At 38.3% G+C, this 25,459-nt stretch overlaps 1 protein-coding gene across 2 annotated transcripts; it reads right to left on the minus strand.

Annotated features, from left to right (window-relative positions):
* Positions 1–3,166: 3,166 nt before the first annotated feature.
* TOLLIP (toll interacting protein) lies at positions 3,167–25,100 on the minus strand. 2 transcript variants are annotated; one of them, XM_026048374.1, is made up of 7 exons: positions 25,024–25,077; positions 18,261–18,410; positions 15,478–15,660; positions 14,084–14,236; positions 12,949–13,039; positions 10,696–10,716; positions 3,167–6,359 (listed from the first exon to the last, which is right to left on the minus strand). In XM_026048374.1, exons 1-7 carry the CDS (start codon positions 25,054–25,056, stop codon positions 6,145–6,147), a joined length of 846 nt encoding a protein of 281 aa, XP_025904159.1. In that variant the 5' UTR covers positions 25,057–25,077; the 3' UTR covers positions 3,167–6,144. The 2 variants fall into 2 exon arrangements, with proteins under 2 accessions (XP_025904159.1, XP_025904160.1); XM_026048375.1 differs by lacking the exon at positions 10,696–10,716 and having other exon boundaries at positions 25,024–25,100.
* Positions 25,101–25,459: the final 359 nt, after the last annotated feature.

A 25,459-nucleotide genomic window follows, 5' to 3' on the forward strand; every position in this document is an offset into this window, starting at 1 on the left:
TAAGCAGAAGAGAATCCAGGAGACTCATACACTTCATGCAGACAGGATTCAGCAGGTCACAAACAGGTAGATTTCCTTTAAAATGAACACTATAGTTGGCATTACAGAACTATAAAATCTCTAAAACTGGATACAGAAATTAGCTGCATAAAAAACATCACATATGTATGTGTCATCTGCTGATAACTCCACGTAAAGTCTTTTAAACATATCTGTGGACCAAATTATTCAATGAGCTGGTCAAAATTTTTCAAGTAGACCATTAGCAAATAACTTACAAGTTTTATGGTCTGACCTGCCAGATTTTGGTGTTAGATTGTACGAGCACTACGTTGTTCTGCTATAAAAGTGCATCTAGAGCATCACGCTGCTTAAATAAGTGAAAGAATCAGACTTCAAACAGGCATCTGTGGTGAACCTTGAGTTCATAAGCAGGCAGGCAGAATTCAGCATTAGTGAACAGGCTAAGCTGCATCATAAGCAGGCATTGACACGACATTCCTGCACAGGACTTCTCATTTCCCTTTCCACATTAGTCACTTGCTTGCCAGGGGGTTTCCCAATTAGCAACGACCAACAGATTCCAATCAGATGGAGGACTAGAAAACAATCAAATATTTTCATCTAAACTTTGAAATGACTTTTATTCCAATTCTCCTGTGAATAGAGGAAGGATAGCTCTAAGTTCAAGGAGTAACGAATATTAGTTCCCTATTTCTCGATCTTTCAAAGTCTCAAAAGTATTCTGAAATACATGTGTGATCTAGAAGTATTAAAACTACAGGAGAAATAATTCACTCACTATACCAACATTTCTCCCTTCTTACCTCTCAGTGCAATTATTTTGTCCTCTTCTCTTCTGAGACAGCACCTCCCAGCAGAGGTCTGAGGGGAATATTTCATCAGTTTTGGCTTCCAACTTGCACTCACCTCCCTTCCGTTGCCATTTGATAGCGTTTCTCATCTTTTAACGCAATACCATCACGTGTAAGGAGGTTGATTCGCTCATGTCACATCCTTACTTATCAACGAGGTGCCTACCTTGTGAATTCTATCACTAAACAAGATACTACAGGGCCTTGGATCAGTCTCCAATCAAGTCTTATTTCTAGAGCCTCTGCCTTTTTCCCCTTCAGAGAAAGGAAACCATCCTAGCAGGGTTCTTCCCAAGAACAGAACGACAATTTCTTTTGCATAGACTTCTCCCCCCACCCTCCCAAATCTGCTATTCCAGCACAAGCAACAATTCTAATTTGAAACAGAAAAGCAGTATCAAAGAAATACAGATGCTGCCTTCTAATATCTTGCCTAGCAGCAACTTGGTGTTTTTCCTGCAGACAGAGAGGCAGGGCACAGGCATTGGGGTCACCCTGCTTGCTGACAGCCGGCTCTGCTGCTATTCTGAAGCAACTCGGCTCTCCGGATTTTCCTGGCTGCTTTAGCAAGTTTGGGGGCTTTTTTTAATTCCTCCTGCTGAAGATGGCAACAATGAATCACCTTCAATATAAAAATATGTGGAGCAGCTCACAGGACTGAGTCATCTCCAAAGCGCATTTCACCACTTCTGTGGTATTTCAGATTTGAATACCCCAAACAGCAGTTTCTCCACATAACTCTCCTACGCATTGAAATACAGATGCGACTAAGGTCAATTTTTAAGGTCAATTTTCCACAACTTATGGAGTTATGGTACACCAAAGTACAGTCCTCCTGCACAGTCTAACCTGTTCCCTACAGAATTAAGCACTTTGGAAAGATGGTAAGGAAAGCAGTTCCAATGTATAAATGCAGCAGTATGAAAACAGATCAACTTGGTTTCTAAATAAGATTCCTGGACATTTTCAACAGAGAACTTAAGCAGCCTTCTGTAGCCTATGACATAAAACTGAAGTGCAGAAGACTTATTACAGGTTTTCCTTTTTTTCCCCCGCCCCCAATCCAAGTATTTGCATTTCTTCCTGGAAGCCCCATTTTCACTGGTATACTTAACTGTAATAATTTAAGTTATACTGCTTTCTCTTCACACACATCCTGACTGCACCAAACTGAAAACACTAACGAAGTTAAAATGCTAATAGATGCTAGCACAAGAACAGCAACATTTAAGTACACTTTTTTCCCCAAATCTCTCAGTGCAGTGGAGAAACGTCCAAATCAGTAGTGAGCTTTAGAAAAATGGAGTAGGAGAGAAACTCTGACACAAAGAAATAACCTGAACACAATTTCTTTAGATATTAGGCGATTAGATAATAATGTAATTAACAGAAGGAAATTGAGTTGTGAAATATCTCAATTGTCATTTGTTAGAAAATAACTTCCAATGAAAAAAGTCACACTATAAACTGGACAGCAAAACCCCTAGTGCTGATTTGATTACACATTAAAAGTACAAGCAATTAATGAATTCTTGCTGAGCAAAACCATGCTCAGGAATGAGCATGACCTGGGCTAGCATTCCAGTCAACCAAAGAGGCTGACTAGGGAGGAAAATGCTACTTGTAAATCAAATCTTAAAAACTCAGTAATTCACAAAACTGAACAACAGCAATTTAAAAGAAAAAGGCAGTTATCATGGTTAACTTCGTCACTCATCTTCCCGATCCCTTTTCCCCGCACAGCGCTGGCTCCGTTCGCACCGCAAGGCCTCCCCACACGTGGGCGGCTCCTCCCCGTGCCCCTTGGCACGGGCAGCCTCGCTGCTCTCTTGCTCTCTCCTGCCGGCCCTCAATACTCTAACGCCTTCTTGAAAGAGCAGCACCAGACCAGCTCAAAAAAGACACATTTTTGAGCACTTACTGTACTAGTCCCATCAGAAGGCCACTCTTCCAAGACCTGAAGTGTAATTTGTGAGCTAATGCCTCAATAAAATGTAGCTATTGATAGATGATGCATCCTAGATCAATCAGTCTGCAAAGATTCAAATAACACTCCTCTCCAACAGAGACATGATACATTCTCAATTAGATGATACATTTATTAATTTAGAATGAAAAAGTTAATGCATTTCAGAGTGCAAGAAACACATTGGACACTGGACCTCAATACAGAGAAAAACAATATCTTCAGAATTATTACAGCAAAAAATATCCTCTGTATGGTATTACAGATCAACCAAATAAGCAGTAACATTTGTAAGGGAGGGGGGAACATTCAGTACCATCAGCAGAGGCAAACAGCAGTAGAGAAGAAAGTAGCAAGGATCTAGCTAGACAAGAAGTGTTCCTATCTTGAGCAAGCTCAGGTTCTTGGCAGGAGTCAAACTCTAAAGCACTAACTTCTAGCAGATGCCAGTCTTACACAGCCAGCTTTCTCTCCAGACTGCTTGAGGCTGTTGAGCAGAATAGCAGTATTGAAGTATCAGAAAGAATTTGTCAAAACCTACAATCATAATGAGTGATGACATTTGTTTTAATAAATCGCAAAAAAAACCCCACATTCAGTTCCAATCTCTATGTCACAGGCCCCTGGACAACTCCTCCTTGCCTTTTTGCATCTCTCCCCAATTCAAACCTGTCCATAAGCAGCTGGACTGAGAGGATATGTATGCTGAAAAGTTGAGCTCATGATGGGTGTTTTGTTTCTTTTTAGGAAGTTGCACATCCTGACATAAGATTTTCAACCATAATGCTTAGTTAAATCAAGACCAAAAACCCAGAAAAAATAGGTTAGTTTCAATAACATGCTGAAATCCATCTACCAGCCATACTGCTCCTACATCTCCCATGTAGAACTCATAACTCCTGCTTTGCGTAATATTTGCCTAAGAACCACCTAGAAAAAAACCCACTCATGTAAGACCAGGAGCTACAGGTGCCCCAGAGGCCCGAGGTGCCGTTTCTGAACGAAGCTGGCTAACCCAACAGCTCCTTCCCCTTCCTGAACGTTCAAACTGAATTCTGTGCTTGAAACTCAGCTGTAGTAGGATGCAGCACAATTTACCAGCCATTCCATTCAACCCTGATCTCTTGCTTTTATAAAAAGCTGTTATTACAGACGCCAACATTTTAATATAAAAATTTATATATGTACATATTCCCTGAATCATTTACCCCCTAACAATTCATGCTATCTGTGTAAAAGTCAGAGGAAGGGACTCATCCTGCAGACGGTATCTGAGCACCAAAATCTTCACCAACATTTGTCCTTTCGGGAGACAAGCCACACGTCACTGTGCTATGAAGATAAAGTCCAGATGCCTCTAAACCTATTCAAATTTTACACAAGTGTAGAGAAGGGGCAAGAGCATTTTCTTAATGACAACCTGGTTTCTCTTAGAAAATAAAGATATGGTGACTCTACAAATAAAGCATAGAAACTATACCTCTTTATTGAAATGCCAATGGGAAGATGGATATTACAAAAGGAAGAGACAGTAGAGGGATTAAAAACAATTTTAAGTCATAGAGTATGAAAACTCTGCTTTAGAAGATCAGACACTAGAGGATTCCAGTTTTTGGAAGTGGATACTGTTTTTGATCCTGTTTTTTTAAAAAGTTTCAGTATCACTCAATCATAAAAAAATAAATATTCATACTCTACCGACACTACTTAGAGGCTTCTTGAATGTAACTGGGAAAACTGGCTTTTCAGCAGGTAAGAAAAAATCTTAAGTGTGCAAAACGAAACAAAGCAGGGGGAGGAGGAGAATAAGAGTCTATTTTCCTTATTCGAAACCTGGTTTTAAAGTTCTCATGAATCACTCAAGAACCTACATTTCAAATGTACATTCCAACTCTTGAAAATATAAAAGTCTATGGCTATTGTAGAAAGTATTCGAAGTCAAACATTAAAAAGATAAAACGACAACATTGCACATCACTGGTAAAAACAAACTGGTGCATACCACTTAAAGTGCATTACTTCATCTACAAAAACAGACATTGCAGAATTTGTCCACCAGGAAACGGGTGCCCACTTCAACATTCTGCAGCTCCAAGAGGAGCTGATGTCTCAAAAAATAATACTAACAATAAATATCAGCAACCTCTAACCTCCTCTGAGGTAATTCGGATATGTTAGATGTTCTCTCAATTAATTTACTCCCACCTGCATGAAACATAACATAACAAATCACTGGGCAAGTTTAAATACCATTTGAAGATTCTCAAATTACTTTTCATGCTTATTTCATATTACACAAAAGAAGAAAAAAGCTATAGTAACTTTTCCACCAAGGTAAAATGATAATTTGGCTGACATTTAGGAGTAAAGAAAGATGTCTTACAAACATATCCGAGGTTTCTGCTTTTTTAAACAATATAAGACAATACTTCAAATAATTGTTTAGCATGTCATTCATTTTCCAGGTATAAAATCTTTCCATCTGCATTCATCCTTTGGAATAAACATGGGAATGCAAAAGTAGTACTAAGAGTGCAATTAGCTGTAGGAGAGTACATGAGGGCTCATTCTCTACTACAGCAATACAGACTGTACAAGTTAGAAGTTATCTGTGCAGATTTTACAGATACCTAACAGCACTACAGGCAGGATAAAGCCCTAAACACACACCAGATAACACATTGCTTTGGTGCCCAATGACAAGATTGAACAGAGGATCACATTACAAATATGAACAGTACAACCCAAGGAATTTAGCTTATTCAATTCAATTTTTTCATCAAGGACATCTGACTATCACAGCAATAATTAAACATAACAGGACAGGTAGAAGGGCGCTTTTTTTAACTTGTGGTAGAAACAGGCTGTTTGAAGAAACCAAAATACTTTAACAAATCAGTTATGCTAAAAAAGAAACCCTCCATGGAAGAAAGTTTTTTCAATCTAACAAATAGTGTATGTCCTGTACTGCATAGAGTTACTCTGCAAGAATTTGTTTTTTGAAAAGGGGAGAGAAAGAAAAAAGCAGCATTACTCGCCTCCCCAGTCAGAATAGAGCCACACGGGGCACAGCTGATAGTAGAATGCTTCACTGCTGTTGTAGAATACACACTAAACTGAAAACAGACTGAAAAAGAAAGTGAAAAAGATCCAACTGTCCACACAAAAAAGGGGGATACAACCTTTCACACAGGATACACTAACAGAAAACTGTTAGGAAATTCTTCCTCTAGCTAAATCCCTGGCTTGGCAAGTAAAAATAAAGGTGGCATCAAAGACGGAGACAGTGCAGGAAGTAAGGGCTTAGGATTCTTCAGCCATCTGAAGCAAGGAGTTGATAGCTGCATCTTTGTTCCCCCTCTGAGCTTCTAGCACTGAGCGGATTACTTCCCTGTCCATGTTGGGAAACATGTCCTGAATTGATTTCAGGTCTTCTTCGTTACAAAGGTGCTGAGGATTGACCGCAGGAGGTGGTATTGCCACTGGTACCATGCCAGGATTACAGACTGCAGGCATCCCTGAAGACAAACAAGCAGACAAAACCATGAAAGAAAATTTAAGACTTTGAAAAATGAAGTGACTTATGCCTTCCTCACCCCCAGACTGCCAACTCCAAAACCCCTCCAAACACACAGCTTCAGAAAAGAGGTTGGAGCATTTGTCTCTGGACTGTTGCAATCTCAAGATTTTGAGATTTTTCTTGAATGGGTTCTCTGGCCAAGTTCGGATCTGTTCCAGTAATATGTGTAACACATACAGCTTACAATTAGATGCAACGAGAATTAATCAGGTTTATGGTAATCACTAAACAAACACTATGAGCATCAGAGATTTACTTTTTAAACCCTCATATCAAACACCCATTCTGCAGCTAAATGGACCTTATTGCATTTATGCTGTGTGGAACAAGATTTTTTTTTTTACACTAGCTGTATATACAACTGATACGCAGTAATTCAACGAATGAATTCCCACTGCAGGAAAAAGGAAAGCGTCATCGATCTGGATCAGGAATTGACCTGGTGATGGGATCGCTTCCTCAAAAAGGAACCATCTACCTCAGCGTGCACCTGTACCTCAATGAGGCGAGAACGCTATTTCACTAAGGGGCAAACGTTGCTTTTCCCTTTTTCTCTGCCAGAAGACAAATTCCATAGACATTTTTGATGGACTTTGTATTGCTGTGTGAAATTAAAGTACTGTTTCTACAATTTCTATAGTTTCATCAACAAATTATGGAAAAAAATTCTAAACTCTATAGGTTTAAATTATTTAATGGGTAGATTTTACTCAGTTTTGCTCCCCTCCAGTATTCTACAATTAAGATCAACTTAGCAACAAGGTCTCACATTGTATTTTCTGCAAAAACCTAAAATACCAAACCAGAGAAAAATGTTATTTTCATGCTGATCATTCTAATTTGTTTAGATCTTAACCCTGAGCTGACACTACTCTTCAAGAAAAGAAGCACACAAAGCAAACCCTTTCTTCTCACTGCATCATTATGATTTAATTTTTGCTTTTTATTTAAATTCTTAGCTATACACTCACCCTTCAAGTCCTTCACTTAATGATACCATTGCTTCTATTTCTTTAAAATAAGTAGTTCTTACCCCTTGAAGGAATTGAACCTCAAAGGCTTTGCCAACAAACCCATTTAGGTATATCATTTAACGTTCCTATAATCGGATAGATCCTTTCCTTTTATTTTAATTACCTATTTCATTGTTTTTACCATAGCAGTTGTTCAGTAACCTCCAAGACTGCTTCTTTTTACATCTACATACACTTACTTTAAGTCTAACAGTGTCTTTACACAGTTTTAGTCCACTTTTTTTAGTTTTCCTTTTATGACTTTCATTACTTTTCCCTCAAGTTAAACCAAGGATGTACCATCCCAGTCATCACAAATAGGGCATCTTCAAAATAGCTTTTTCTTTTTTTTAAACAAGGTTCTATGCATTCCTGAAATAAGCTCCTTATGATAGCTAATTGTTCAAAAAGGAATGGAAAGGAACATAATTCTGGTGGCGGGTAGCTGCATCCTCATATTAAGCAGACTTAAATCAGACAAGTGACATTATTTCCAAGTGTGCATCTTTGTTGTTTTGACTAAATGAAAGGACTCAAGTACTATTTAGGTGATCAAAAGTATTGTCCCTATACTGCACCACTTTTATTCAGAAGTGAAATCTCCTCAATATTAAGGTGATATCTCTGCACAATTATTTTTTGGAAAAAAGGAAGTTGAATGCTGTAAATGATCTAGTGTACAAGCTGCATCTATTTCCAAAGATTCTGTTTTAGAGCTAGAAAAACAGCTCCTAGCACCACTTCACTACACCCACACATTGAAAAACCTGTCTCTGCCAGTTCCTATGCATTCCCTCCACTCCCAAGGTTATTTATAGTCTCTTCCTCAACAGTGTGAAATATGGCCCCAGAGTTTATGCCATCTGAGCCATGGTCCCTGGGCTTCTGCCAACACCTCAGATCATCTGAACACCTGGTCAATTGTACCATGCACATACCCAGGAAGCAAACGAGTACGCAGCCCTCCCCAGCACTGCAAGTGCAACACTCTGCCCAATAAACAGACCCAGCTGCAGTTCTGATTGCCTCTTCTATAGCTTCGACAAGCCCCAGCTCCTTCCCCACAGTTTCCACGAGTAATCTTGTCATACACAAGAGACAAAGGGGTGCAGCATCAGGAAATCAAGTGCATCATTGTACTCCAAAGAACAGAGTCACCCAGTAGTTGTTTTGCCTTTTATCCAAGCCTCTGTTTTATGCAGTAGGTTAATGTTCTGAAACCACCCAAGTGGATGGATTTTGTGAATAACTAGCCTAAGGTCCTTAGGAACTGCCCAAGCAAGATGCTAGCTTAAAACATTAATCCAAATGAAATGAAACATCTAACTTGCTTCAAGTGCCGCAGTGGTCTATGGCAACAACTGGACAAGCAGCTCACTAACAAAGTTTAAGTGTCTTAGTATCAAAACCATGAAGGTCACAACTTCTCACTGTTTCATCAGAACAAGTAAATTCTGAAAACACAGATATCTGCAAAGGCAGAATTCAAGACATAATGGATTCAAATATTCTTGGTTTCAGAGACATTTCTTGGTAGTATTATTTTTGGTAATGACTTTCAAACTTTGCTCTGCTCTTACAGCTTAAGTATTACTACTCATACTGTCTACAACTATCTCGTACACACAGAAAATGGAATATTACACAGATTGAGTATTTCTATAACATGCTTATTTTTCATATAACTCCATATTCAAGCCATAAAGGCTATCAATATACAAGAATATCTTGTTTTATTTTCCAAACTAAAAGCATTAATCATTTCCAATTTACAAAACAGGAATGAAGACTTCTTGCATCAGCTTAAAAACTAAATACCTTGACTTAATATGTAATGTGTATGCAATCATTACACAGCTATAATAAACTTGAAATTTATCCATATTCAGTAAGAAGCTGTTTTACATATTGGGAAGCTCATTTCACTCAGAAGAGAAGACTGAAGGTTAAACACATAAGCAACTGCTATAAACAGCATTGCATACACCTGGGTATTGCTCCCTGCTACCTCCCACAAATCAGAAGAATGCAGCAGCATTTTCCAGGCTGGTGGAACAGCAATGGCAAACAGGCAGCAGGAGCAGTGACATTCCAGGGCATGAAATGAGTACATACAACAGCAGGTCATCTGAAAGCATCTTGTGACTGCAACAAGCACCAACAGAAGCATGAAAGTAGCACTTTTTTTTTTTTAAACTGCATCCCAGGTATTACACACTTTTTACTTCATCGTCCAGTCAAATTCTCTGTGTTTAGTATCTTGTATTGCTACCATTCTGCTCTTTGTAAAGTGCCTTCAAAAACTCAGTTTGAGAAACTGCTTAGTTCAAATTCTTTCATTGAATGGAAGAAAATTAGGATCACTTGCTTTAAAGACATCATTAAGACCTATGTGAATGTGTATTTCCCTCAAAAAATGCTAGAATGTGTGTCATCATTTATAAACTAAATGTTGCCTCTTTGTAAACTGCTAATTAAAATGAAGTCTATGTGCTCATGGAAAGACAATTCCATCACTCAATATATTGCAAGAATCAGTTGTTTAATTTGTCATCTTTCTGAAATGCAGATCATAAAGAAATGACTTCCTATCACAAGATATAATTCTAGAATTTTCTGCAGATACTTAAACATCCATAAAAGTCAAGGATGCTCAATACCTTCCTACAACTCAAAAATCAAAGGTGGCATAGTAAAGTGAGAAGGTAAATGGATTTCCTATTACAGTTTACCTTTCAAGTTTATCCAAATAGACATGTCAGATGCTTAAGTTGACAAGAATTTAAAACAGACTGTTAGTAAAAGATATGTATATCAATAAAAATGTTGCTGTTTAGAATAAAAGGGCTCAAAGAATAACAGAAAGCAGTCGATAGGCTACCTTACCAGAAGGTCACTGCAGAACCAAGTTCTTCACTTAGGTTTACATTAAAATTTCTCTATTAGGAAACCAGTATGGTCACCTAGAACAGCCCACTAGCACAAAAAGCTTCAAGAAAAATCGGTGCCACTTTTTAATCCATTAATACCACTATCACAAATTAATTATAAGTCTGAAACTGGGAGATGCATTTTGAGACTTGGAGACACATTAAATTGCCTTTATTGTGAAACCAGGTGCAGTACCTTGTGATGCAGTGTGCCACAACATTAAAAAGAAAAAAAAGAAAAAAAGAAAGAAAGAAAAAGGCTGTCTGCATGAATTCATGCAAAAACTGGAGTCAATGAAGATGGGAGTGAGAAAAGAGCTTGGAAACTTACCCAGAGCAAAGTACTCAAGCCCTAAAGACAGGTGAAAATGAAGGGGTGAGGGGAAAGGAGTAAGACATGGGAAAGAGATATTAATCTTTTTTTTTTAATTAAACTGAACTATTTTGTTTCTAAAAGTCAAAACTGAGTGAATTTAGATAGTTAGGTAAGTACTAATTTAAGCAGAAATTAAAGGCTGCTAGGCTTGTCTCATATTCACTACAATACTCTGAACAAGTTTCCAAACTATGTTATTTTTATAGAAATAGCAATTAAGGCTTAAACAAATCCAGCGTAAACAAATCACCAGGTGTTTGTAGCATAGATATTTTATTGAATATAAGGAACAAATCATACTTGGAGCATTCTGAATAAACACCAACACCCTCATAAGCTAACCCATCAAACAGCAGAGACCTAAAGGGCTAGTGTCATATTCACCAACAGGGGAAGTTACTGAACTTACATTGAGATCTGAAATCTCACCTGCTTCCTACCTACAGTGACTGCTTGCTTCTGCACTACAAGAGGAGAGTGAAAAAAGAGAGAGGCTGCTTAAGGTTAATTATGATATATACTGATTTTTGAATAGAAACAGTTACCCATAGTCAGAAAAAACAAGTTTTGCCTCGACGGCACAACTAAATTTGACTAAATGTCATTTCATGTAAAAGCTTTTTTTAAAAAAAATATACTCATTTTCACAAACGACTATTACATTGTTCTGCAAAAACAGTTTGGTCCTTCCTCCCTACTTCTGTCATAGATAAAGCTCAATACTGTCCATATTGCCCAAATGGCAGAACTAAAACTAACATGCTGTATCTTTGTAGGAGGGTGATAGACCAACAGGCACACAAAAAAAAGTTACAAACATTATAAGAATTAGTAGAGGTTATGATTACTGTTACATATAAGTAACATATAGTATGATAGGTTTGTTCCAAGAGATTCTAGAGCACTTCCTATTACACTACAATAGATAATACCAGCTACTTCTCCCCTTTAATGTGCTTCGCCCCATAGGGATGTCATGAACCCAGAAGTAAAGATATAAAGCTTCTAATGAGATCACAGAAGAGTTATATAGAAGCGTGGCTTCTATATAACCACAGTAAGGGAGCCACATCTCAGGACATACCTACTAGTTGAGCCCGGTCCGCTGGCACAAGCAAGACTAATCCTGAGAATTAAGCTCTAGAAATAAGAGCATTTGAAAGGAAGCATACCATATGCTTTCACTGAGAAATAAAGCAATTATTTTTCTCCATGCTTTGCTTTAACTCAGCAGTTAAACAAAGCAGTACATACCATTCCTTAAGTTATTCATCCAGTCTTACACCCTTCTGTTCTGAATGTTTGTTTCCACAAAATTTAAGTTCAATAGAGAATTAAAACTCAGAAAATCTGTTTTGTGTCAGCTTTTATCACTGTAATTATGCCCCATAAACGTTAATGAGCAAAAAAAAAAATCCTTAGCATTTGTGGAACATAACTATATTTTCCCTAAAAAGTGTGTATTTTACTCAATACAACAAAATGGACTTAAGAGTTGTAAAAAAAATAGAAACCTTGGACTTGTAAAAACTACAAGTAAAAACCTGGAGCCGTTCAAGCTTATTAGTATATTTCAAGCTTTTCATCTTCAATGAAAAAACCTACAAGACCCAGAGTTAAAAATATCTTTGCATACAAGTCTAAACGTAATTGCAGGGAATAAGACAGACCATATCTGTCTTAACTTTGTGATGTATTTAAGTAACTCCATCCAAGATCTCTAACACTTTTCATCCACTACACTTAATGTAGTATGTGCAGCAAGCATGCAAGAGAGTTGTTTCAATGACCACAGAAAATAAACACTTCATAATCTATTTAAGCTGCAGTCCTATGCTCTGAAGTGTGAACAGCTTCACACAGATTAACAGCATATACAATATTAGTGCAGCCTGACAGATTTAGTTATTTAAAGACTTACTATAATTTAACACTAAGCATTCAAAGAAAAAAAAAAAGGAAGAGAGAATGTTTTGAGCTACTTGTTCTAATCTAATTATTCAAACTCCTGCACCTTTAGAAGAGGGTACATTTTATCATTCTCCTTCTCACAAAATATATCATAGAGGGAAAAAAACACCACACTACACACACAGCCTGGATAATTTAGAGCTTCCCTTTGTGTTCAGCAGTACAGAAGAAACGTGGTAATTACTTTTGCAAAACCCTGACTCGGGTTTCAAAAGTCTTCAAGGAAATAAAACCTACCTGTTATAGGCACATATCCAACTCCTTGCTGGTACACAGTGGGCATCAGGACCACTGGCTGTGGCTGCATCATCATGGCAGCTGGCAAAGACTTGATACAAAAGAGCAGACAAATTAGAAGTACTTCAGGAATATATATATTCTTTATACACACAAATAGCAGCCACTGAAGTATTATTGGCAAAAAGTCACACTGCAAGTCAGTGCTCCATACTCAATGATATCTTTATCATAAGGGCTAATCTATATAAAAGAGTGTCTCAGGTAAATTAAGTGAACTACCACCTTTTAATTGAGAATTCATTTGCAACTCAATTACATAATACTAAACTAGTCTTTTGCAACAGTTCTTTGCTAAAATCAGCTATTCAAGTTCCATGCTACTGCATCTCAAATGCATTTAAGAGATGGCTATATGGGTCTGCACACCTTGCTCTTGCGGAATGTATATAGGATACTCACTGTAAATATTTAAACAAAGTCTGAATTTTACTAAAAGCAGTGCACTGCTTCTAGTAGCAAGCTGAAGTTCAAATTTATTTTTCAGCTTAGAAAGTATTTTGAACAGAATACCAAATTAACACTTTTTTTTTTTTTATACTCCAACTTCTGTTCAGCCTGATCTTGGAAAATATTAATAGCAAAAGGTGATATCCTATGTGCACTATATCCACTGGTTACAGACAGTTTTAAAGGTTATCCCAGAAGGGAGCACTGCAATCAAAGGAACAGCTACTTACACGTGGGGCAGTGTGTTATTTTCAAACAGCAGGGAATAGTTATGCTACTGTGTGCAGAAGCTGGAAAATTGAAACTTTTGATCATATGCAAGCACATTAAGAGGCATGTTGATCATATGCAAGCACCTCCCTAAGACAAAGGTGCCAGACTAAGGTCCATGGGCTGCTGAATGGATCAGTGTAAAGACAACAGCTCACAGTCAATACGAAGCAAGACCAGAACCAAGAACAAGGACCAAGTTTAAACTGCAAGTTATCAGCAAATGAATTCAAACTATTCAGATAGTAACACACAGTGGAACTGCTTCTACTTCTAACAGTTCAAAATATCCTTCCCTAGTGTCCCAGCAGCTCTCCCTCTACCATTCTTCAGGCCAGAGATATATTTAACTTACCGTGTATGACATAACCAGATTGATCATTCCTTCCTTGTCATCACCTTGCCTCCCACTCAGGCTATACCATTCATCCTCCACATTTCCTTGTTTCAGAGACTCTGGAATTGTAATGTGTGTCCAAGCAATGCGGTCATCCATTGAAAAGGCCCGCTGGAGTATATTTAAATAAAATTTATCCAGTTAATTGCCCTCAAAAGTGATTACTGACTAGTATCTCAAGTTTTATACAATTTAAATAATTTCTTTTGATGGAACTAAAGCATCAGAAAATATTTTAGCCATCACCAGCTTTCTACCAGGGACAAAGGCATTTTTCCCTTAAATGGGATTATAGATTGAACACAGGTAGTTAATAAAAAAGCGTAAAACAAAAACGGAACATTGTTTCTAGAAATACAACATAACATCAACAAAATATCAACATCTGTGCGAAGTGACATCACCTCAGAGGAAGCTGAATGTTGAACAGTCTGAACGCTCTCTGCCTCACTGCTATTCACCTGCACATGTTTTATGTTTGATGCTACTGGCTATTATCATTGTTTACTTCACAGGAGCCCTAACTACAATGTTCCAAAATGAGACTTATAATTAGTGTATTCCATGCTGTTAAACTTGAGGTCTCCCAAAGATACAGTCCATTTTAGTCAATACATAAGTACAGCATTGTACAACATTTAATTCTAGGGCCTATGCTAAAAGAAAAATAGCTTTTAGAGATGGCCTTGAACACTTCTATTAATCTAGGTTAAATATTTCTAACAGTTGAAAGCATCGGAGAGCAGGCTAATTAAAGGACTGGGAAGTCACCGCTAAATTTTTTGTATTTCTTAAAAAACGTTTCCAAAGATAAAGAACATTTAGAAGAATACACCACTTTCTACTACTGATCACATTCTAACATGTCAGCAGGTAATGTTACAGATTGGCTTGGCTACATCCATACCTACCTCATCAGATAGCCTTGCCATGTCTACCTATGAAATTTTACTTTTCCCAGTGGCACCAGAATACAGGAACGTAATTCACTTCAAGATTAAGGAGAGATTCTCTTGTCTAGCCCGAAAACGAGGCTTGATCAGTTAGAGCATTTTTAACTTGAGTGCTCAAAATATGCTAAAAAAACCTAAAAGGAAGCTGGATCTGAAAGAATTAATAAAGAACCAATATAGGAAGGACAGTTTGAGGAGAAGAGGCCCCAAACTGAATTCATATAATAAGTAAACACATCCACAAGCCCAGAAGACCAAAAACACATATTAGAGAGCATCAAGTTAACCCAAAGCTCTTAGGGATGCACATTTATTATGAAGTACACTTAATACGAAATAAGAGATATATACTGTTTCCATTGCATGAATAGATGAGGAAAAAAATATACTCTTTCTAACCTCATCAAATATCTCTAGATAAAATGAGTCCACGCCAGGGGGAACGGTGCACTGAATAACTTTGTTCCAGCGAGGGTTCTTGGCTCCATTATGCGCTGTGGGAGTTTCATATACAGCATAGCCCAAACGTATTCGACAATATGGATCCATGCGGGTCATTCCATAGTTCTTTGCTAGTTTTGCCTAAGGAGATGGGGAGAAGAAAAGCAAGGCTTAAACATCAGTCTTACATTTACATTAACTTTAGTTAAAAAAAAAAAAAGGAACAAAGGAACAAAGGACTATGTTCAAACGCAACATGGACAGGAAGAAAAACCCTTGAGAAATTCAGCACTGAATAAAAGTCAAGGACATAATCAACGATCCTTGAAAAACCTTTCTTTGTAAAGTGTCTGCTGTAGAATATGCACTTTCAGCATAAGTTAGGCTTTTCCACAGCAAATTGGCAAATACATGATTACAACGAAAACAGTCATGTAGATTCATTTCTTGTCTAATAATTTGTTCTTTAATATATCATAAACTTAATGCAATAGGTAGCCTGCCTCTTTTCACTGAAATACTTTTAACAGATGAAACAAAACCAATAGTGTCACAAGTATCAGACAGCACTCACATTGCTAAAACATTTCAATTCAGATAAGATCTAGGTGCTTACAGTTTTCAGAGATAATAAAACATTTTGGCATTACTTCAGTGTATCATTTAGTACTTTACAAAGCAACTTAGGTTCTACTCTACAATAAACACGTGTGCTACATAGTGTCAGTATGCTTATAGCAACATACTTTTCCTATTAACATAGAAATAGAATAAAACAGTCCTTACATGGTGACAGTCCTTACAAGAACATTAAGAATGTAAGAAAAAAACACAACAGATCACTTTCTCAACATTTATCATCTTTTGCTAGTTGCAGCAGCAGAACTAGCACATGCTGTTCCATACACTTAATCATCAAATGCTTAAATAAAGCCACATGGCTTTGTGTGTTTTCCTGTCTGCACAAGAATGTAAGAATAATTGAGGACTGACCCAATGATGACAGTCCATCAGTCCAAACAAGAATCCCAGAATGGTTAAGGTTGCAAGGGACCTCTAGGGATGTAGTCCAACACCCGTACTCAAGCAGGGACAGGTGGAGCATGTGGCACAGGGTCACATCCAGGTGAGTGTTGGAAGATCTCCCAAGAGGAGATCCACAATCTCTCTAGACAGTCTGTTCCAATGCTATATCCGCGGTAAAGTTCTTCCTCATATGTAGATGGAATTTCCTGTGTTTTAATTTGTACCCATTACCCCTTGTCCTGTCACTGGCCACCACGGAGAAGAGTTTGGTCCCCTCCTCTTTACATTCTCCCCTCAGTTGGGGAGACATTTGATAAAACCCCCTCTCAATCTTCTCAAAGCTAAACAGGCCCAGTTTGCTTAGTCCTTCCTGCTTCTCTACAGAACCACCCAAAGTGAGATGCAACTCTTGAACACTATAACATCTTATCAGCTCCAAGTAGTTCTACAACCTACGCTGACCACATCAACATCCGCACAGAAAAGTACTTTCAGCAGTCCGACGAAATAGTTAAAGATGAAAAACCTACACACTGGAAACTTACAGTTAATGGAGATATATTATGTTACTTGATAAATATTTGTTTTGTTTTACATCTGAGGTTTAACCTGGATCATATATTACTGTTTTTTGAGGAAAAAGCTTTTCGGGAAAAAGCTCATATTAAAGCTTCTTCCACCATGCTCTAAAAGCAGCAACATTTTTCTGCTTTTCAGAAATGCAGAACAATCTCCACATTCTACAGATAATCTCTAAACAGAGACTAGAAACTCTTCAGAACGTGAGCAAGGTCTGTGACCAAATGCAACACACCAATTCTGGTGTCTAGACCTCAGAAGTAAAGTCGCAAGAAGCGTCACTCCCATTTTTGAAAGGAAGGATACAGATTGAGAAGGCATAAAGTGATCAGCGGAGGACCTAGAAAGGAAAGATTGGTGCCTTTTTGCCCAAGAGACTCCGCAGTTTCTCACTGGTAAGGATGTCATAGAAGCTGTAACCATAAGTATAGTATTGCAGACTTGACATTAGCTTTACGCCTAAACATCTTCAATACATTTCTAGAGAAAACCTTTAAATTTTTACTTGCAGAGTGATGAAGTGTGTTCAGTTAATATGAAGGATATCTGCTGAGCTAGTTTTGATAAAGAATTGTGCTAATGCAGATAAGTTTTAAAACCTGAAATTTTATACTAAATGAATGGAATAATACAGTGTTGCAAAGAAACAAAAGATAATGAGGCAAAAATGGCAAAAATATAAAGAGCAAGGACATGCACTTGTGATTAATGGGAAAGTCTGCAGAAAGCACTTGGGGAAGAAAGCACAAGGCATTAAAGGAAATGGAGTAGTCATTTAAGGAATACATAAGGCAAGTGTAATTCCCTACAGTAATATGAAAATCAAAAATTGCCATTGTCCTCCCACATTAAATATTTTTGCACAAAATCTTATTGGAAGTTTTAGAGAAACTGTGCCCTTAATTACTTTAATGACATGCTAAAATAGTTAGGCTTGTAGGAAATTGCACAAAATACAGTTATGAAACAGGACACTAGAAACACACTGATGTACACAAGTACTAACTAGAAAAACTTTTAAAACTACTCATTCCCTTTATGCAGGCCATCTAGTAACTCATTTCCAGTACAATTCTTTTGTGTCGACTGATGAAGAAAGATTATACCTTGTATTAAAAAGATAATCAAGTTTATACCTGTACTATTGTAATGCTGAGTCTGCCAACTGTACCCATTGGTCCTCCATACTGCAGCTGCTGAGCTGCCTGGGCATCCAGTTGGATTTGCTGTTGCTGCTGGGTTGGGGTGATGCGAAGAAAATCCTGGGGTAGTTCACCAACATATACCTTAAAGAAAGAAACACAAAATGAAAAACAAACAAACAACTTCCAATTTGTATCTTCTACTTTCGTAACAAATGAGAAGATAAATCAAAGTAGTTTAGCAAATCATTCAGCAGAATTTTACTTCAGATTTGACAGCATGAACAAGGAGTTAAATCAATGACCAAAATGCCAACTCTAAATTCACTCACTTTAAAAAATACAGATTTCCAACATAAACCTCAAAAAAAAAAAAAAAAAAGGACATAGTCTAGGTTACTCTGCAGTTGAACTCTTAGCTACTTAATACAAATAAAGAAATTAGCACTACCAAGTTTAAAAAGCGCTTCCACCTAAGATACCTGATATATCTTATGTCTGGCATCTCTTCCACTTGTCCGTTATTCACATTGGCAAAGATCAATGACATGGTGAGACTGCCTGCTCCCTACATTAGAGGACTTAAGGGAAGAGCAAAGAGTCCAAAAGGCTTTCATTTATCATTAAAACCTGATGCTCAATGAAGATTTCACTATTTTCACTTTAACACAGGCCTGTGGAGCTTAGATTAAAAATACGTAAGTCAAGTTCTACACTAAGTGGTACAAGGTAACACTTGAAAGAGACAACTTCAGTCTTCATGACAGTAGATACATCTTCTATAAATCAAATTCTTCTATGCAAAGTGTTTGCAAATAGTGTTTTATCTTGAAAAATATTAGGGTAACTACCTTATCAATTTTGGGACAGAATTCTATCACACCCAAAATAGTAATGCAGTTATCCCAAGTCTGGGATACCATAAGAACGAATCATAAAAAAAAAAAGGTTAAGTAGAAAAAAGATCTTAGAGGAATTGTATCCCAGGCACATGTGTGAATCAGAACTCAGAATACATTTTATATTAACATCAAAGAAGGGAAAATTTCTAATCTTAACTTGTCAGATATTTACTTGAGAAACCATTTCTAAATGTTAAATGCTCACTGCATACAACCAAGAAGACATCTAAAGGGAATCTTCCCATTAAAATAATATGACAATAAAATTTAAATATAAAATAGCAAAGAATGTTTATAATTAAGCTGTACTCACTTGTTTTGCCTACAGACATGCTTGTGTTTAATACTGAACTTCCCATTCTATCAATACAAGATTTACTCACAAGACAAAAATAGTGCAATTTCTTATGTTGTTATACCAGGCAAGATTACTCAATTGTATATCCTGCAAATACATGTCTATAGAACACCACACTTCAGACACACCAGTGCCTCAGGGACATAGCTTTTGAAGATTACACAACACTCATATGCTAAGATTGCATCTTGGAGATAGCAAGAGTCACATGAAATGTGATTTGGCAAGAGCTGTAGCTTCTGTTTGAGAGCCTCAGGGATCCTGTTAAGAGGTGTTACAGATCAGAAAGGAAGTTTACCAGAAAACACCCCAAAGAGTAGCATCTACCTGCTTCTAAGAGGGAAGGGAGAAGAGGAGGGGGTGGGGAAGGGAGCCCTTTTACTTCTGCATAGTAGAAATCTTCTATTTAAAAGGCAAATAATAAAGGGAACAGATTGAAGTGGCCTTTAAAAGTAAATAATTGACAATATCCATTAAGTACATAGATGCCAGCAAAGCACTCACTTCTATGCCTAGTAAATTATTTTTTTCTTTAGATATCTGACTCATTTGATGGAATGTCACTTTCACTGAAGGTGTTCACTGTGCACTGGAAATGCACTGTTCATGCATTCAAAAGGCTTTTCAGAAGACTAGAAAATTATAAACAATCTTTATATTCTTTACAGCCAACATGCAACCTGAATGTTGTCTTCTTATAAGCAAATTTAAAATATGGATTCTTTATAAACGTTTACTTCCCTAAGCAAAGAATTTGAATACTTGATTTGTAAATTTACTTATACAAATATACATTGGTTAATAACACTTCAATACTGTGATCAACTTACATAAATCAATCAACTCCTAACGGAAAGCTGAACTTTTTTCTAGTCTGTAATATGTTCACCTATATCTATATACATTGAGCTTATTGATTCTCCAGTAATGTCCTGTATAATAAAGTCAAGCAAATGCTGATCTCCCAGAAGGTGAAGGCAAGTATGGCCCTTAGAAAGAAGGTGCAGCAAAAGCCCAGTAGTTGTAAGGCCTCATCTATAACATGGTATAGAATTCTGGTCATCTCCTTTGAAGTAGAGGATGATTAAAAAAAGTCATTTGGACTGAACCAGGCACAATCCTTTCTGGATAACCACGAGTCATGAAATGTTTTGCAATATCAAGCTAGAAAAGTATAATTCTTTTTCTCACACTCAAGACAGCAACCATACTCTCTTAAGAGTATCTTTAAAAAAAGTGGGAGAGAGATGAGCACAGAGATGGAAAAGACTAAGCTAAAAAATAGTGCCAGTAATAAAAAGAAGACTTATTTAAATTATATTGGGAGTTAGGCAAGGTTTGGTAACAGCCTTCTTTAGAATACACAGTAAAAAAAGGAACAAAAAACAGAACTACTTTTAAACATTGTGTGTATATATATATATTTATATACATATGTGTTGGTGTTTAGAAAAAAAATGATACCTGAACTAGCTAGGCAATGGCATAACACAGCAGGTCCACTCAAACCCTTCACCTCCAGGAAGTCTCAAACTTGGTATTAGTAGTCTCCAAGAAGCCACATCATGTAGAATTCCCATAGGAAGAAGTGATGGCAGCACTCTTAAAACTACCTTCTCTTATGCACAAAACCCTAGAAGCCAGTTTCTCGGGAAGAACAAGACAACTTATTTTGCCTCAGACATCTTATGATCACTGAAAAATCCAATTCATTCATGATGGTTTCTAAAACATACCCAGAAACAGAAAATAGTGTAGCTTTCAGAAGATTAAATCCTGAAAGCTCAGGATAGTAAATCACAGTAAAGCTCCAGAAGTAAGAAAGGGGAAGAGGACAACACACACTTCTGTCCCAAACATTCAGCTTTGACATGAGTCCAATACATGTAAATCCTAGAGATGTCTTCAGTAAAACATCTAGAAGTGTTTCATATAGAAAAACACATTAAGCATTAAATTCTTATGAGGATTACCTACAGTTTCTATATTGATGGAAATAAATAGTTGTGGGCAGACTTTTTATTTGTAAGAAAATAAGCTAATTCCCTCTTGAAACATTTAAAAGCAGACAAAGAGCGACAAATTAACAACTCAGGATCAAAAATACCTATCTGCATAACCAGACTCAAACTCTAACCTCATTTTTTGTTTTTAAAGGAGAACCTAGCGACACAGTTCTATCATGACTCTACTCACTACTTAGTTTGCAATAGATATACTTCCTATGCTATATACTATCATCTTAACATTTATGGAAGAACACATGACATTCAATCCCCATTCAGTGAATGTCTTCCTCAGCTTTTTTAAAAAAAAATTCAGAATCTAATTTGATTGCAGCATTCCATCTTCCTGACATTTTCACCTCCAAAAAAATCAGAATTAATACTACATACAGCTGTATTGTAAAAACAAAACAGCTAATAATACACTCAATTGTATCCAGAACTATTAATAGAATTTCAGAGACAGGGCTTTGCGTTAGAAAATGCTCCCAAGACAACAAAACCCTTAATGATACCATACAATATAAGCAGGAATAATTGCTTTGTCACCTTCAGTTAGAAAACAAATCAAAACACACATACAAAAAACACACACACGAAGATTTTAAATATGTCAAACTCAAACTTTGAGCAAAAGATTTATGCAGTTCAATAGTAATACTGGGACACGAACAGAGAGGTAAAATATATCCTTCCCATTGAATGATTTCCAATAACCAAAATAATTATCAAGAAAATCACCAGAGCAGAAATGTAACTAGCAGAATGACACTTGATCTAATTTTAAAGGATGCGACATTTTTGCTAGCACAATGAATAATCAAGGGGATCCATTTTGGGTAGGCTTAGCTAAATAAGGCATCAGATAGGCACAGTTTCAGTCCTCAGATCTGGAGCCCAACTGGAATACTCTCACAAAACGTATCATTTAGCAGCCATTACATATTCAGCTATAGTTTTCAGATGTCAAAAGTCGCTGCTTTAAAAATATCATACAACCGGAAATCATGCTAACTCCCTATCTTCATGAAAAACAGCTATGGAAATCTATATCCTGGCAGAATGTTTACCACCAAGATGCAGAAGGAACTGTAGTTCCTTAACAGCAAACCAGATGGGCTGATTAGTTTTCAGCTGTGCTTGTATGGTGACTAGAAATCACAATTTACAAACAGTATCAACAAAAGAACCACACTGTATTTTTATTTTCTCATTTGCTGGAGAGAACTTTAAGCATTTTCTTGTTCATTTAAACAGAAAGGAATCGGAGCATCATTCTTTGCAACACTAAGGAGAAACTATCTTTTTTTTTTGTACTTTAGCACCATTTAGTGGTTATTCATTTGTAATGCAGTCTTATATATAGAAACAAGCAGAACTGCATCTTTTGCTCCAGGGAAAAATGAGGAAAGGCAAGTACGTGCCAAAGGAGCAGTCTCACCTTCAAATGGCAGCCAAGATTTGCAGGATTTAGTATTCATTTGGATAAATGCAAACCTCTGAAGTGCTGAGCACTAATGAGAATAGCATGCACAACAACATCAGGAGAACATAAAGACAAAAATGGCGAGCGCGGAAATTTTACAAGATTAATCACCATGCATCCTTCATATTGCCAGGCCTAAATCAATCTTAAATATTTCCAAAAATTTTACAGGACTACCTGGACAATTCAAAAAGAGAATCACATCTAGAAGCATATTCAAAACATTCCTTTAAAACACCTGAGGCATTCTAGACAGGTTATCATTTTCAAACTATAGCCAAGTCAAAGAAGGTTCTCACTGAACTCCCAAACCAACAAGAAGATTTCACCAAACTAAAACAAAGATTAGAAGCACTCTACTGAACATCAACAAGGTGTTGATCACCAAGTCAGGAGCATCAACATTTACCAGGCAAGTAGTACTTTTCTCAGAAGAAAATACCATTCCTGTAGAGACAGAAACATACAGACAAATTCACCTCTCTGCAAATCAGCTTCAATGAGGCCTCCTGCTCCAGCAGCAGACAAACCACATTAGAGTCCTTAACACCTCCTCCAACCCCTACTCCCACACCAATTCCCTTCAACCTCCCAACCCTTTCCCAAACACAGAGTAAAGGATAATTGAAGGGAACTTACTTTTAAGCTAACTTGTATTATTTTACTATGTATTCATATTTTACTTTTCTGAAAGTGTGACATATTGAGAGAACCACACTGGATTGAATCACACAGTCAACACAGTTATCAACTCCTGGGGTATGATAGTACCTGATCCACCACCTAATCCACCATTCAGTCAAGAATAAGAGGCTGCATTCCTCCACAGTATCATCCAGATACAACAGAAAACTCATTCTCCCATTTTACCTTAACTCCCCCTTTTTTTTTTAAACTTCAGTGACAGAACGATCATCAAAACGGGTTGCAGATTGATCCTATTACTGAAGAGCAGGCACACAAGGCATTTTAAGAAATTTTATTAATGATCGAAGAAACTCACTACCCTGAGATAACATCAGACACAGGTGCAGTTTTTCCAGATTAGCATTCAGTAACTTGCTCAGCTGGCCTTTCAGCAAGGCTGAAAGGAAGATAGTAATTAAAAAAAAAACAGTTTTCTCAGGAATAACAACAGTTTCAGGGGGTTTTGTTTGTTTTAATACTATGCAGTTGCCTTGCCACTGAAGTATCGGCCACTACTTGCGGAGTCTCCCAGAAAAAGGAGGCAGATTGAAACTGCAGGTCAATGGAGGGCAGGTGTTATAACCACAGGGCTACACCTCACATCTGCAGTAAAACATCCTGACATGGGAGAATATTATGTCAAGGTCTAAATAAACTGTAAGAATTCTGAATAAGCCATTTGCACAAGCTCCCTGAAGGCTGCAAAGCTGTTTTGAAAAACTGCTCAGCTCCCCCACCCCTCGGCTGCTGGCTATCATCTCACATGTCTCTCAGCATCTTCCTTCTCCTTCTAGCTTTTTGCTGTGAACACACGACAGCGATTTCTAACACAGCTGTGTGGAACTGCACAGTTCACCCACGGAACTACAAAGTTCTGCTCCACTTTTGAAAAAAAGATTCGACTCTGCTTCAGTTTAAACCTTGAAGGGAGCGACAAAGAGCAGCCAGGAGAGCCTCTCTCCAAGGCCCAGGTGCACACAGATAGGACGTTCCCATAATCTGAATCCTCTTCCCATGGCAGGCAGCTAGTAGGACGGGCAGACTTTAGCCCCTGCGCTGACACAACAGGCTCCAGACAGAGGCTCTGGCTCTTCCTCTTGCCCAGGAGGAGAGGATGGCAGTAAGCGGGATGAGTCACAGCCGTCCTGCGGCCCACCGGCAGCAGTCGTGTCTCGGACGAGGGCGGCAGAGGCCCAGCAGGGTCCAAGTCAGGCCTCAGCGGCCCGGCAGGCCCGTGAGGTTAAGCGGATAAAACCTTCTTCCCCCAGCCCCAACGGCGACCTTCTCAGTCTCAAGGGCCCTGCAAGGCCACACTTACCGGGCCCCGTTGCGTAGTGACAGTGGTCGCCATAGCGCCTCTGCCGAGCCGAGAGCCTTCCTGCTGCCCCGCCAGGCTGCCGCCGCAACCGTTACTGCTCCAACGGCCGCCGCCAACCGTCACGCAGCGCGAGGCTCCCGCGTCAGCTGATCCCGGCCGCGCCCCGCCCCTTCCCCCCAGCGGCGCCGCGCGCTCCTCCAGCAACACACCGCCCCCGCCCCTTCTGGTGGTTTCCAGAGCCACCGTGCGCGCCGCGCCGCGCGCATGCGCCCGAGAGCCAGCGGTCCCGGAGGGAACAGACCCCTCCACGCGCATGCGCCCACAGCACGAGCGGGTGGGGGGAGAGTAAGGCGAGGGAGCCGCTGCCGCGCATGCGCCCCGCGGCTCTGCGCCCTCCGCAGGGGGCGGGGCGGCGGCGTGGCCGCGGGGGGGCGCT

This window comes from Nothoprocta perdicaria, unplaced genomic scaffold, assembly GCF_003342845.1.
Source record: "Nothoprocta perdicaria isolate Ctin4 unplaced genomic scaffold, notPer1 scaffold_539, whole genome shotgun sequence".
Taxonomy (NCBI): domain Eukaryota; kingdom Metazoa; phylum Chordata; class Aves; order Tinamiformes; family Tinamidae; genus Nothoprocta; species Nothoprocta perdicaria.